Source organism: Pezoporus wallicus, unplaced genomic scaffold (assembly GCF_028554395.1).
Source record: "Pezoporus wallicus isolate ANWC-B61680 ecotype Strahan unplaced genomic scaffold, APGP_CSIRO_Pwel_v1 scaffold_11491, whole genome shotgun sequence".
NCBI classification, from domain to species: domain Eukaryota; kingdom Metazoa; phylum Chordata; class Aves; order Psittaciformes; family Psittacidae; genus Pezoporus; species Pezoporus wallicus.
The window spans coordinates 4,141,283-4,156,663 of NW_026642649.1; the positions used below are offsets into that span (position 1 = coordinate 4,141,283).

Sequence of the window (15,381 nt, forward strand, 5' to 3'; positions counted from 1 at the left end):
GGCTTTCCCTTCCCCCATGTATGAGAGACCTGACAAAGGAAGTAATAAATAAAACTCACACCACAAAACTCACTCTCCCCAGCTCACATGCGCAGAAGTTTTTGGAATTGCAAAGGCTGGTGCAGTTTAGATTCTCTGTTTCTTAAACTCAAAGGAGCCCAGGCTAATTCACAAGTCAAAAAGCCTGCACTTTTCACTCTGCCGCAACAACAAAGAGCCTCCTCATTCTCCACAAAGAAAAGGAATGGAAGAACTTTCCCAAAACAAAAGCTAACGCTGCTTTAGACCTAAAAAAATAGCATCAGTGGACTTAAAAACACTGCCACATGGGAATAAATTCTCTAGTTCTTCCTTTGTAACTGGACCAGGCAGGAGTACGGGGCATAAAAGCCACTGAAGTGTCCCTGCATTTCAGGTTTCTGATGAGGACGTTACTTAATTCAAGATTTACCACCTGGCTCAGGATAACTACCAGCAGGGTGTGCAGTTACCACTGTCTCATGTACTCTCACAAGTTCAAGTCACTAAGGGTAGGAGGGGAAGCAAAAGAAAGGAACAGTTCTTCATACTTAGGATTTGGCCAATTATGTGCCCACGTGCCTGACAGTGAGAAGCAGCAGAGGGAATCTGACAGCTTGTCAGTCACAACAGGGAATGATCTCATGCAGTGCTCTATTAACAGGTAGATATGCACACACAGGACCCTTCACCACCATTCTTGGAGACTCCTGAACTGTGTAGCACCACGGTCCCCTCACAGACAGGCTGAGGCTGAAAACAGGCAGCACTTCCCAAGCCTCCAGCCTGCCACCTTACACTTTACTCACACTTAACTTTCACGTCAGTCATCAAACCTTCTTGAAGTAGGAGTCTGGTAAAGAACATCTTTTACAACCCAAATCCCCTCTACTCTTGTGCTCAGGAGGTTGCCAGGGCAGGCAGTGATTGTGCAAATTCCTCTCTGAACTACAAACAGGTAGGTAGTACTGGTTGTTTGTACAGCTACAGTGCCATGTCTTTATGTTCAGAGACATCTGCTCTGTTTCTAAAGTGATTTGTAATATCCCTAGATATTTAAGAAGAGCCAAAGCTATGTTCTCTGCAAGGCACACTACAGAAGAAGATGCACACTTCCATGCCCAGCTTGGCAATGCCAACAGAGCTGCAACAATTCCAACCCAGCCAGCCAGCAGAGGCACAAGTGAAGAGGGGAGCAGGCTGTACCCAAGTTTGGACAGCACACGCTCTGAGGTCTGCCTTAACACAGTAGGAATGAGGAAGAAGGCACAGTGGATGAAAAGAAATGTATTTATCTAAGCTTAAACTCGGGAATTCTGAACTGTGGGCATCCTGCTAAGAGAAAACAATAAGTCAGGAAACTGCGAAGGGTCTGTGTGGAGCCCAAAGAGAATTCAAGTTCCCTACCAAACACTCATGTTTCAAACTTCTTCAAACAGAAAAGACCAGCCTTTTCTTTCCAAACCCAAACATATTCCACATGCAATCAGCAGCAGATTTTAAGGGAAATCTAAAGTGTCAGTATCTATATCTACTTCCTTTATACATTTATGCACTATGAGCTATGACCCTAAAAGCTACACCTAAGGACCAGCTCACACTTAGGGTGTTGATCAGGGATTAACAAATGGATAGTAGGAAGCAAATAAATCTCTAGTACAACTGGATAAAAAATGTAATACTTGAGCATTCCTGATATTGTGAGACCAGCAGGAAAAACGTTTCTCAGGGAAGAAGTACAACTTTGGTAGCAATCAATTTTAAAGTGCCTTATGCTTCTTAATTCCTGTGCAAACACTGCTGTAGAGGCAGAAGCACATTTCAAGAATGTTAAGACGCTTAATTACATGATAACACATGACACAGCAAGGAGGTACCAGTTACCTTCTCTGCTACCATGCACAGCACAAAGTGATGACAGAAACAATGTTCCTGGCTTTCCTTCAGCACTGCATTTCTCTTCCACCCACTCCTGTGATATACACAGTAAGAGACATCCAGTTTCCCACCGTGGTCTGCAACGCTCCCCTGCGAGAACAAAGCATATGAGGAAGGAGGATCTACAGAACAAACCATAGCAGGAAGGAGGATCTACATCACACAGTGGGTCATTGTCGTCTTCCGGGCCAGACCAGCGAGGATCAGGCTGGCAGGTTCTTCAACCACTGTTTTCGCCTCAAATGCTTTTGGCTCAGCAATGTCTCACTGAATAAAGGTGGTGAACACAGCTATTTGTAAAAGGGGCTTCCTAGCATAGTTATCAGGCTGTAGAAACCCTGCCATTGCCCATGGCAGTCTGCAAGTGAAGTCCTTCTGGAATGGACTGATCTAGTGACACAAAGATCCAACCCTTCCTTTCCTCTAGTTGCCAAAAGGCCTAATCCCCTGTATCAGGACTTTCTTCCTCCTGGCTGAGCAAAGCTTATTCCTCTGTGGAACTGGGAAGTTCCTAGTGCCAGTTGACCACAGCAAGCAGCAGCAGGAGTGAAGCTGGTCACTTCTTGTGCAAGAAAGTCAAGATTTCAAGCCCATTTTTTCCATCATCTGTTCATACACCGTCCATGCCATTGCTGCCATGAGAGTGCGTCTGAGGGCACGGGGTACACCGCCTCGGAAAAAGCCTGCCAACCCAAAGTCCTGCAACGGGAGAGAAACACACAGCAATCCATCACAACCTGCCTCTAGTGTTTTCATTTTTCACTGTGTATTACACAGAACAGCACACGACAGGTTTCAGCTCAGACACAGAATCGTTTCTGAAAGACTCAGTAGCATTGAATGGTGAGGAAGAACCTGTAGCACTGTACAACTGCAGAGCCTACCCAAGAAAGCAGGAAGAGCAGTGAGTGAAGAAGGGAATGCCAGGATGGAGACAATGGATGGGGAAAACCACACTCAAGCCCAACGAAGAGAAGCTGAGAGTGCAACAGTTTCAAAACACTTCAGGAAAATGAATTCTTTGGTTTACCTGCTCTGATAAAAGCTGAGATCTGCGAGTACTGAAGTGAAAAAACATTCTGATGAGAGAAAAATGTAGCATGCACAAAAAAAAACATGCACAAATAGATTTCAGTTAAGGAGTAGAATTCAATACAGAAGCAGAGGAAACCTGTCAAAGCCTTGCCCTTCTGAGGGCACGAAGGGAAAGGTGGGCTTTGACTCTATCTCCATCCCATTCCTGAATATTGATCTCTTTTAGTGTCCAAAGGGCAAAGAATTGTTTTGTACCTGGCTTGTATCTGAAACCAGCCCTTCACAATGAAGAAACCCTTTGCCCCAGTGTGGTAACTACAGATGTGCCTACACCGATAAACCAAGCACAGCTGCTTCAAGCATACATACTAAGCTACGCTGAAATGAAGTTACAATGAAATAAGCCAAGAGCTTTCCATCACTACCAGTGTAAGAATCAGTATGTAGCAGACAGGACTGAAGTGAAATCATTCACCAGCCTGAAAACATGAAGCAGGTCTGTGTGGAGAGATGCTTACTGGAATACGCCCACCTTTGTGCTCCAGTACTCTGAGCCTGCTCTCCAATTGCAATTTTTTGTGAAAACAGACAGTGGGCTGAGGAATGATAAAATAATCAGGGAGCAAATTCACTGCGTTGTAATAAATTCAAGAGGAGCACATCATCACAATGGCCCCTCTAGTTACCAGGAAATGCAAGGAATGGGCTGAAGTTTCTGACTGCTTTCAGAGCATCAACTGGAGTACCTTCCACTTAAGACTGAACAGGTCTGCACATAAACAAAAGATTCAGCCTCAGACTCCCACAGCATGACCCACTTCAGGTTCTTAAGCTGACAGTGATTAGCCTGACTGCAAGAGCGTATCAGTCACATTTGTTCACCTCCTTTAAAAGGCAACAGCTTTCTTACAATAGCTGTGCCTCGTGAAAGGAGATCACCAGTGAGGCTGAGGGGCACATGAGAAGGGCTTCACCTCACCTTGTAGATGAAGGCAATGGCCTGGCTTGTCCTGCGGTACTTCTGTGGGGATAGCTGCATGTGTGTTTTGATGACATCAGCAGGCTGCGTTGCCAGCGAGGCCAAGATCCCCGCAAAGATCCCACAGCCAAAATTCAGCAAGGGCATGAGCACTGGATCCAGCTCGTCTGCAACAGAGCAAAGGGAATGCACTCAGACACGAAACAGGCCAGGAACACTCATGCTGCGTGACAAAGTGAAAAGCTACCAAATGATTAAAATCAGCGTCAGAGTCTAAGGGAAGTTAAAATCCATGCAGGGTAGAGAAGCCTTTCAAGGGGAAAAGGGGCTACGAGTGTAAAGTTAGCACTATTAAAAAGCCTCACTTGCTGGGGAGCTGAATTTCAGTTACTCAGAAAAGGAAAGATTGTGCAGGTGTTGCCCCAGCCAATTCTAACATCACAGAAGCTCTGGTTTAGTCGAAACTGATCAGTATACAAGATAACCAGCACTCAAGACATCCTCCCTTTCAACTGTTCCCTAACCCACCTGATGCACCAGTCTGCATAAAGACAATCAATCAATTTAGGGCCAATTTCCATTTTCGAGTTATAGGTCTAGAGTTCTCCAAAATGTGAATGTCCCACCTAAAACCCTACAAGAGACTAATTACAACCGCTGAGGTAGAGGGCAACAAGCAGAGCATGCAAGCAGGCAACTGCAGGGCAAGATGGTGAGAAGATAAACATTTTCCATTGCAGCCTCCAGTGCTCAGCCTTACCCTGAGGTGTGAGGTTTTTGGTCTGTGTGTAGAACATCAGGTAGATGCCAGAGAAGGGAGCATCCCGCAGTAGCGTGGCAGTGAGCCCGCTGAACATGCCACGAACCCCTTCCGTCTGATAGATGCTCTTCAGAGCTCCATATACACTCCCATAGCCAAATTTTCCACTCTGCAAGGGGAGACAGTCAGTCACTCACACAGGACAAGGAGCCCTATACACAGCCTGAGACCATAGCAGCCAAAAAACCCTGTAGTATGCACCCTGTAGTATGCCCAAGATAGCAGCATAGAGGACAGCCCAAGGCCAAAAGCAGGTTTCACCTACCTTTAAAACAACCCTTCAGGAAGGTAAAATATGAAAAACGCTACACAAACATTCTATACAACTGGAACTTAAAAATCTCAGGGTGAATCCTGTTTCATCTTAACAACTCTTGCCTAAATATCGGTGTATGGCATTTCCTGCACAATGGGATAGCGCAGATGAAATCAGGACTACATCCCTGGCTGTAGCCAAGAGGCAGGAACCTTCTCCAGATAGAGGAATTTCTGTCTCATCGCAAGGAAGGTGTGTGACAAAGTCATACTCACCTCATATCGGGTCTTCACTACAGTCACCGGCAACATGCAAACCCCAGAAACTGCACGTGCAGTGACACCCAGAAGGACAGACTCCAGGGCTGTGGGTGACCGGTCCACTAGAAACTTTTGCTTCATCATGTACAAGGTGCTGAAGTAAATCCCAACCCCAGGAATACATCTTGCAAAGGACTTCAGAGGAAACAGACGCAGGTAAAGAAAGAAAAAGCATACATAAGACAAAATGTACTACAGAACATTGTAAAGACTGTTAAACTTGACAGGAAGCTTGGCAGAAAATGAAAAATCACCGAAGCGAACATGCTGAGGAAAGAAGACAAAGTACAAATCATTTACCCATGGCAGGGGGTTGGAACTGGATGATCTTAAGGTCCTTTCCAACCCAAACCAGTCTGGGATTCTATGATGTATGGCACTGAAAGCCAATTGATTCAGTTTTCTAGGAACAAAATATTCCAAAACAAAATATTAAGTTGGTGCAGTTGCTACCCCACATTTGCAAAAGTATCAAAGTGTTCAGCTGCTGGGGACTCCAAAACCACAAGGACCACCATGACCAAATCCATGGAATTCACAACATTAATTGCTTAAAATAGGATGTAATCTAACACACACATGGTTTCACTCACAACTGTACAAGAGCTGGCTATTTAAATCCTGGCAGCCATAGTTAGTAATAAAAGAGGGTGATGGGTTCAAACTGAAACAGGGGAAGCTCAGGTTAGCTCTAAGGAAGAAGTTCTTTACTGTGAGGGTGCCGAGGCGCTGGCACAGGGTGCCCAGAGAAATGGTGAATGCCCCATCCCTGGCAGTGCTCACGGCAAGGCTGAACAGAGCCTTGGGTGACATGGTCTAGTGTGAGATGTCCCTGCCCATGGCAGGGGGTTGGAACTGGATGATCTTAAGGTCTTTTCCAACCCAAACTATTCTAGGATCCTATGAAGCAATAGGTTTATTTATCTACTTATTTTTAGAAGTCAGAATTAAAACAGCCACTTACTGGAGAGACTCCTTTCCAGAGCCCCAGAAGACTCTCAGTACGAACAACCCTGAAGAGCAGTGTTACCATCCCAGCACGGCTGGACCTGAAAGGAAGACAAGAACTGCAGAGGTGACCTGCTTCTGCACTGTGGCAGATGTACTCCACAGCCACTCCCTTTCACTCGTACCTCTGTGCACTACCCCAGCACCTCTGAGGTGCTCTTTCTCAATTCAGCCTACTTTTTGTATTCCTTCCAGGGCTGCTCCATCCCTTTCTGCTATTTGTAATACATGTCTCTGTCATTAGCACTTTCATTTGCTCACTCCCTTTGTTAGCAGCAGTAGATGTAGTCATACTTGACTACACCAAGCAAACGGGAGTAGCTGCACACCTGGAAATGTTATGTGACAACAGTAGAGGATTTTTCAGGCAGCCATTCCAGCAAACACTGGTCTCTCCAGTGAGAATAGACAAACGTTGAGGTTGCATGATATCAAGTGCAACCTCATGTTATAAAATGCTCACAAGAGCACCCATTTTCTCTCTTCTGGAGCAAATTATCAATCCTTTATGTTATAAAAATATAGCTCCTATTTCAGAAAGACTCTCAGTATCCAAGTTAAAGCCCTATGAACTTCAAACCCCAGACGAGGGTGGAAGCCTATGGTGGAGCACCCCACAGCCCCTGTGCACACACATCCCCGCTTTCTTACCCATTCACAGCAGGCTGCAGAGTTTGCAGGCGAGTTTTCAGCAGGTCCAGGGGTTGGAAGAGGAGTGTGGAGCAAGTCCCACTGATGGAGCCACACACAAAGGCCTTTAAGACTGGATGCATCTGGAAGAGGAAGAAAAGGAGTATTTAATTAAGAATGGCACCAGAAGAAACAGAGCAGCTGGTATTATGCATGTTAAAGGAAAAGAAGACGAGTAAATCCCAGATGCTAAGGACATGGCACAGGAAACTTTTTCAGAGCCTAAGTTTTATTTTTGGTGTTTGGTCTCTCTGCTTTCCCTGGGAGATTGTTCCACAATGTCCTTGCAATTCGGTGGTTGGAAAGAATTTTCTGAATGTCACAAAATCATAGAATCATCCAGGTTGGGAAAAGCCCTTTAAGCTCACCCAGTCCAACCATTCCCCAGCACTGCTAAGGCCACCACTAACCCATGGCACTGAGGCCTCATCTCCACGCTGTGTGAACACTTGCAGGGACGGTGACTGCAGCCCTGCCCTGGGCAGCCTGGTCCAATGCCTGAGCACCCTCTGGGGAAGGAATTGTTCCTCAGCTCCATCTAAACCTGCCCTGGTGCAGCTTGAGGCCGTTTCCTCTTGTCCCGTCCCTTGTTCCTTGGGAGCAGAGACCGACCCCACCTCACTACAACCTCCTCTCAGGCAGTTGTAGGCAGCGATCAGGTCCCCCCCAGTCCACACTGAACCCCCCAGGTCCCTCAGCCGTTCCCCATCACACTTGTGCTCCAGGCCCTGCACCAGCTCCATTGCCCTTCTCTGGCCCCCCCTCCAGCACCTCAATATCTCTCTTGTAGTGAGGGGCCCAGAGATGAACACAGGATTTGAGGTGCAGCCTCACCAGTGTGCAGTGCAGGGGCACAATCACTGCCCTGGCCCTGCTGGCTATTCACCTCTTTTATACACACTGTCAAGTTCAAAACTATTTTAAGTGCCCCTACATCTCTCAGAACACAACCCACTGTAAATATTTCTTCATCTGACCAACCTTTTCTTTGGGCTGAGGTGCCACAGGGGGGTTAGCCAGTGGGAAAGCAATGCTGGGGGCCTGCGGAGTGGGGATCAAGTGATCTTTGATTGGTATTTCAGGATCTCCACATAGATTTCTTTATATTTTCAGTCAAATCTCCATCTGCAACCTCAGGAACAGCAACAGCAGCAATCTCCCAGCCACCATTTGCTAACCATTTGCCATGTAAAAGGAAGTGGGTGCCTCCTTCCCACCACCATAGACTCCCTGTGTCTCAGCCCTAATCCCATCCAGCTCTGTTCGGCACTCTGCTGGCAGTGCCTCCAACCCTTCCCAGTGAACACCAAGGCCACACAGTGCCACGGACACTAGCGGGGCTCTCCCTTAAACCTGTCCCAGACACACCCACACACAGCGTGGCCTGCTTAGCTAAGGCACGGTTTTCCCATCCACACTCACTGCCACCTCCTGGCACTTCAAACCCCACAGAGAATCACAGAACGGTTTGTGTTGAAAAGGACCTTAAGGTCATCCAATTCCAACCCCTGCCACGGACACAAATGCCTCACACCAGACCAGGTTGCTCCAAGCCCCTGTGTCCAACCTGGCCTTGAACACTGCCAGGGATGGGGCAGCCACAGCTTCTCTGGGCACCCTGTGCCAGCGCCTCAGCACCCTCACAGGGAAGAACTTCCTCCTTGCATCCAACCTACACCTCCCCTGTTTAAGAATGGTTTGGGTTGGAAGGGACCTTCAAAGTTCATCCAGTTCCAACCCCCTGCAATGAGCAGGGACACCTCCAACCAGATCAGGTTGCCCAGAACCACATCCAGCCTGGCCTGGGATGTCTCCAGGGATGGTTCATCCACCGCCTCTCTGGGCAACCTGTGCCAGTGTTTTACCACCCTCATTGTACAGAATTCCTTCCTCACATCCAGCCTCAATCTCCCTCTTTTAGTTTAAAACCATCACCCCTCGTCCTGTCGCAACAGGCCCCGCTAAAAACTCTCCCCATCTTTCTTACAGGCCCGCTTAAAGACTGACATTAACGCTGCTTGGTTAATGACGAACGCCAGAACCGGGGCTTGCCGCACGGCGCTTTCCGAGGAGCACGCTGACGGCCGCCTTCAACCACGGACAGTCGGACGCGGATGAAACCCCTTTCCGGCCCCACATTGGGCCCACAAGGCCCGCTCCTCTCACACCCCCTCGCTGAGGGGAGCCCGGGGGCACCGGCCCGTTACCGACACCACCTCCACCCGTACCTCAGCCTCTCGCCGCGGCATCCCAGCGCCGCCCCGCAGCCATTGAGCGCGCCGGGACGCACTGACGCAAGCAGCGCCGCTGGCCAATCCGAGCAGCCAACCCGGGGGGCGGGAAGCGCATGCGCCTGAGCTTAACCCTTCGCGCCCCCTACCCCCGCCGCAGGCCGATGCCGCCTGAGGGGTCGCCGCCATGCAGCCGGGCCTGTGAGGGGGCACCGCGGCCATTCGCCTCACCGCGCACCGCTGGGCCGGGCTCTTGTCACATCTCTAGCTGTTGTCACGTTCTTTGGCTGTTCAGATACCCAGCGGGCTCTGTGAGGCGCAGGCAGCGGGAACGGGGTGGTGTATAACGGCGTGGCCTCCGTGTCTTCCCTCAGCCGCCTCGCTGTGGAGATCCCAGTTCATAAACCCGAGCGCGTCCCTGGCGCTGCCTTACCCCCGCGGTGTCCGCTTGGTCTTCCACCTCCTGGGCCTGCAGCAGAGGGGTGAGCTTCCAGAGCATCGAGTCACAGGGTCATGGAATAGATGGGGTTGGAAGGGACCTTCACGGCAGTGAGGCACTTGTAGACTGGCATCAGCCCTCAGCCCACGGGCCTGAGCTCCATTCCTTATCAGAGGAGCAGAAGGAGGCTGGGAGGAGCGCACAGCAGCTTCCAGGAGCTGCTTTTCTGGGAACCAGCTTGCTGTGCCCTGGCTGAGTGCGGGCCTGCATATCCCAACACACTCCAGCTGCTGTGGGCTCTTGTTAGAAACGAAGTCGTGAGCACAGCAACAGCCACATGCATGGACCACTTAAGAAAGAGAATATACTTCTCTGAGAAAATAACACACAGGCCAGCAAAAGCTCTCCATTAGGGACCCCCTCTTGCCTTCTGCAGGCTCCTCTCTCATTACGCAGTTCCCTCCTCCAGGCAGTGACTGTGTTATGTTTCATGAACTGACTGCTGATAACGCATGGAGAAGAGGATCAGCCCAACTCCATCCCTCCTGGTGCTTCTTTCCCTAGCTCTCACATTTGGCCACCACCAGTGATAACCTGTCTCACCATGGTCTGTACCATGGGCTGCATGAGGATCTCTGCTCTGCACCGCCTGCCTCCTTCTGCACTGACCGTGGTGTCTGCATGGGCTGTCTCTCTGTCCTCGTTATTCATTCCTCTCTCCTAGCTGCTGTTACACAGTGGATTTTACCCTTTCTGAACGTGTTAGCACAGAGGTGCTACAGATACCGCTGTGGCCACTGATGAGTCCATCTTGGAGTCATCTGGAACTGGCTACTTCCAACATGTGGGCAGCTTCTGGCATCTTCTCATAGAAGCCACCCCTGCAGCACCCTTGCTATCAAATCCTGCCGCACAAACCCAATACATAATCACTGATAGGGAAACTGGCAGGGAGATATCTAGTTTTGGAAAAGCTCCTTTGGCTGGTGTCCTTTGGCATGTTTCTGCTGTGCTGGGTGGGACTGGTTAGGTGCCTGAGCACTGAAGGATATGCTTTGTTCTCAGGACTAATTCTGACTTTAACCATGGCAGTTTACATTTGCCTTCAAAAAGGCACAGTAAAAACACATTTAAATGATTGTGTAAAGGAGTGGTCTTAAGGACTCTAATAAGGCTGACAGACCCACGTGATGTGTTTGAAATGTTTCTGTATGGAGGTGAGATTTTGTGTGGAGCTGAGCGTGGTGTGGCTGGATCTTCTCCCTGTATGTCTTTGGCTGGAGAGACAATGGACACTTCTGTTGTTTTCCAAAGCAAAGCAGGGACTGTCACAGTAGCAAACAGTGCACATCCCACAAATGAGCTCTTCCAGCATGAAACCCTGACAGTACCAGCAGCCTCCGGGTTCTTGGCTTGCTGTGGACCTGGAAGAGTTTTGCTCCCTTAAATTAAGCACTGATGCTGCTTCACTGACCTATGGAAAGCACATTGGACCCATACGGATAGTCCTGACCAGCCATAAGATGAGAGCAGTGTTGGGTCAGGATGAGGCCCCAGCAGGTGCACTCGTCAGCAGAGGCTGTGGTAACCCAAATCATGCTGCTGCTGTTCCGAGGAGGGGATTTCTGTGACCTGGCTCTGTGCATTTGGGCACTTCAGCCAAGTCAGCAGGAATGCAGACCGATGCAGCAGCACACAGATACGCAGCAGCACGCATGTGCATCAAAGCTGGTGTAGCACAGCAGGAGCTTTGCTTTGCTCAACATTACTTGCTGCCTTTGAGGTACAAGTATTAACCCAAAATGCATGCCAGCCCACGTCTTACAGTTAAAATTGACATATTCAGACTAAGGATCTAATTCTCTTTTAATTACCTAAACTGGTTTTTACATCTAGACAGAATACTTAAAGTTATGGGGGTTTTGGTTTGTATTATTTTCTGTTGTGAATCTTTATGGATCCTGTCCTGGGACAGTTAAGAATCTCCATGGTGCTTCGTAACTGGTATATAATGGTATATAATCAGTGTTTTCAAGAGGCTGAAAATAAAACAGGATTACGATACAATTACTGGGGCAGGAGGGGAGTTTTGTGCATGATAATGCAAGCCTGTTCCTGTGCAGGAGCTTCTTTCAGCCAAGAGTGGTGCAGGACACAAATACTCTTTGTTAACATTTCTTTTACTCCCTTGTTAAACCTTTGGCTGGTTCTGACCTGCAGGCACAGCTGGATGTTACCACAGCAGAAATGGAGTTGTGCTGCTGGCTGGGAGGACTCTTCTGGAAAGGATCAAATCAGAAGCTCCCATCCTCATCCCCAGACTGCATGCAGTGTCTTGAACAAGTGACTTGAAAGCCAGAGATGCTGCCAAGGATTTAATTAACATTGTCTCCATGTTGCCTTGGGAAGGAGGCTTCAGCATAGTGCCAAAAAAAGACGGATATGGACAAGTTTCATGCCATTTTGGATCCAGACACTGCCATTCTCTCTGCTAAAGTGGAATTTCTGCAGCGCAGAGCTGAAAGATGTGGAAGAATCCACCAGGTCCCACTTCATGCTATTTCCCAAAGGGTCTAGCAACACTTTAAGTGAGCGCTTCCTCATATATCCCACTTTTAGCTGGTGTAGTTCAATAGGTGGTCCTTAAACATACCCTTTTGCTCTCTGCAAGTGCTGCAAGGTTTTCACAGTGCAACAAGTGACATTTGTGCAAGACGAGCCCCACTGATGTCACTGATGCTCCAGCATGTCAAGTCCTGTCCAACTAAACATACAGAGCATTATAGGTGGTATCAAAGACTCCATCTTTCTAACAGAGACCCTCTGTAGAAGGGACCCTCTGTTGTGAATAACACCAATAAATCAAAAGAAAACAAGTGTGTATTCTAGATTGGAGCTTGAACGTGGCTAACAATTGCTCTGGTCTCTATTTTAAGGTGACATGGTGAAGCCAAAACAAGACTATTTAATATGCCAGCATCATCCTGAATCCTCTTTAACGTGCATCGTCTCAGCAAAAAGGAAAAGCAAGATCAGGATATAAAGCTAAGTAGCAGATATGAGCAGGACCAATATAACAACTGTGGTGGGTACTTTTTATGCAAGTGGGTGAACAGACATGGGGTCCATGGCAGGGGGGATGGAACTAGGTGATCTTAAGGTCCTTTCCAACCCAAACCAGTCTGGGATTCCATGATGGTCTAGCCTCAGCAGCTGGGTCCTTCTTGTGCTCCCAGTTCTTGGGATGACCCTAAAATTTGGCCCTACCCTCAAGCTTGAACAGATGCAGGAACATGCCTCCTGCTCTCCTGTGCTCTCCATGCCCTCCAGACACTGACAGGGCAGCAGACTGCTCCCAGGCTTGTCTCTTCAGGAAGGAGAGGAGCTCTGAGGTCTTAACGATGCTGGCTACCCACAGCAACACAGGGCAGGTCCTGTGCAGCCTCTGGATGTGGGTTTCACCTACTTTCTTTGCACAGGAAGGCAGCAGCATCTCAAAGCAGCTGGGCTGTGAGGAGAGCTGAGGTCGGGTCCAGCTCAGTGCTCCTGGTGCTGGTGCTGCTGCTGCGATGGAGGAAGGTACCTGCCTCTGGCAGGAAATCCTGTGGGCTGCAGAAAGCATCTCCTGCCTCCCCACTGGAAGGGTTTGCAACCAGTGCTGGGGCAGCAGAGGGGGGAAGGGTGCCCTTTAGACTCCAGTGAGAGCTAGGGAAGTGAAAGGCTTTGCAAACAAGGCTGCACATTTATGTTGCGCTCACACTACAGGTTCACAACCTTTGTGGGGAAGCCCTGGATAACAGCCTCACTCCAACAGCTACACACAGCAGTGAAACCTCTGAAAAGAGGGACATATATCCACTAATAGATACACTCAGCAGCACCAGTGAAAGGCCGTCCTCTTCCCAGTTTGGGCAAATAGGCTCCAGCACATATCCCAAAGTGCTCACAGAAGGGTTGGCTGCAGGGCTGCAGAAATTGTTTCTAGCTCTTGTGCTTCAGCTGAGCGAGGTCTGATCTAGAGGGCTCACAGTGTGAATCTGCAGGGGAGATAAGTGGTGCTGTCCACCACCCTTTGGATTTGTCCTGAATTTCTGTGAATCCCTTTCTGAACACCTGAGTGGTTGCAACATACAAACCCCCCTGTTTGTCCAAGGGGGATCTGTCGCGCACTGAAAGGCAGCAGCTGGATTGCTGGTCCTGCATGTGATCCTGCTGCTGGGACTAGAGCCTTTCTCTGTGGTCAGAATTGTTGTTTGTGTTTTGTTCTGCTCTCCTCAAGGAGGACAGCCCAATGTGTGGAAACATTGTAAGGGCAGGAAATGTTCCACTGACATGAAAATAAATGTCTAGAAGAAAAGATAAATCTATTCTCTGCTTTTTCCTAGGGGAGGAGAAAGAGGGAGGGAGAGAAGAGGCAGCTGGAGAGATTGGCAGTTTTGTAGCACTGCCCAGGACAGAAGAAAACACACAAGCTGAAAGAATTAATGATGAAATAGGTTTCTCAGGTGCAAGTATGGTGCAGTTACACTGCATGCAGTGTCTTTATTACAAAACTTCAAATATAGTGATACCTTGTAGGAAGAAATAGAGCAGGAGTAAAAGCTTCAGAACACCACTGCATTTATCTATCAATACTTATATATATATAAAAGATACACATATATATGCATGTCTATGTGTGTGTACATATTTGGGTATATAGACACAGATGTATATATGTTTGTCTATGTACATCTATATGTATAGGTAACCATTCACATATAAATCTCTCGATGATCTTAAGGTCCTTTCCACTCTTAACCATTCTATGATTCTATGAAACCAGTCACTCACAGTTACCAAATTGGAGCAGTAATTCCAGTCATACACCATCCCCTTGGCAAACAGATCAGGGCTCTGCTGAAAGCAAGAACCACCTTGGCCTGTGGCTTACCAGCAAGCAGGACCACAGGAAGCTTTGGCATATCACTGTTACTGCTCTCTCAGCTCACACTCAGTATTTTTCAACTCATCTTTTTGTTCATGGTAACTATTTCTCTACTCATCCTTAGGACACTCATTCATTTCCGTAAGGGTTTTTCTTTGACAAACCACAGTGTAATTTCTGAGCTACAACTTCCAAACCCTTCCAGCCCAGGAGCTGCAGGCCTTGGTAGTGAATGGAGAGCGAGGATCATACCTAGATACTCCTCCACATTGATTACAACAAAACACATGCATATGGCATTTCTCTTTGTTGCCTATCTAATTACTCACCTACTAAGCTCTTTCTGGGCTGGAAGCCTCATTCAGAGCTGTCAACAAAGCCAGGCCCTGGCATGATACCTGAAACATTGACGTTTTCTCCCCAAAGAGTGAGTTTGGGCTCCTGCTGTGAGCCTTAACCCTGCTTACAAAGCCAGTCCACTCTGATGGGATGAAGGAAGGAGCAGCCAAGTGTCCTGAGTTTGGAAACATAACCAGTTTCTTTCAGTACTGAATCTGAGGTAGGGGAGGACGTGCTTCTAAAGCACCTCTCCATGCTGCTCAGAGAGTGCAGAGGTCTGCTGGTAATTCCATCCTCCCTTTCACAATGCAGGCAGGGCAGGACATGCCGGGGAAAAGGGAGGAAGATGCTAAAGACACTAAAAACTAAGAACCCCAACTG

The 15,381-nt window shown here is 48.3% G+C and overlaps 1 protein-coding gene across 1 annotated transcript; it reads right to left on the bottom strand.

Moving 5' to 3' along the window:
- Window positions 1-116: 116 nt before the first annotated feature.
- On the bottom strand, window positions 117-9,413 carry SLC25A38 (solute carrier family 25 member 38). The gene is given in 8 exon segments (XM_057431467.1): window positions 117-2,655; window positions 3,971-4,137; window positions 4,731-4,899; window positions 5,322-5,501; window positions 6,331-6,415; window positions 7,026-7,147; window positions 9,293-9,364; window positions 9,366-9,413. Coding segments are annotated over 8 exon segments (966 nt in total). The 3' UTR covers window positions 117-2,532.
- Window positions 9,414-15,381: the final 5,968 nt, after the last annotated feature.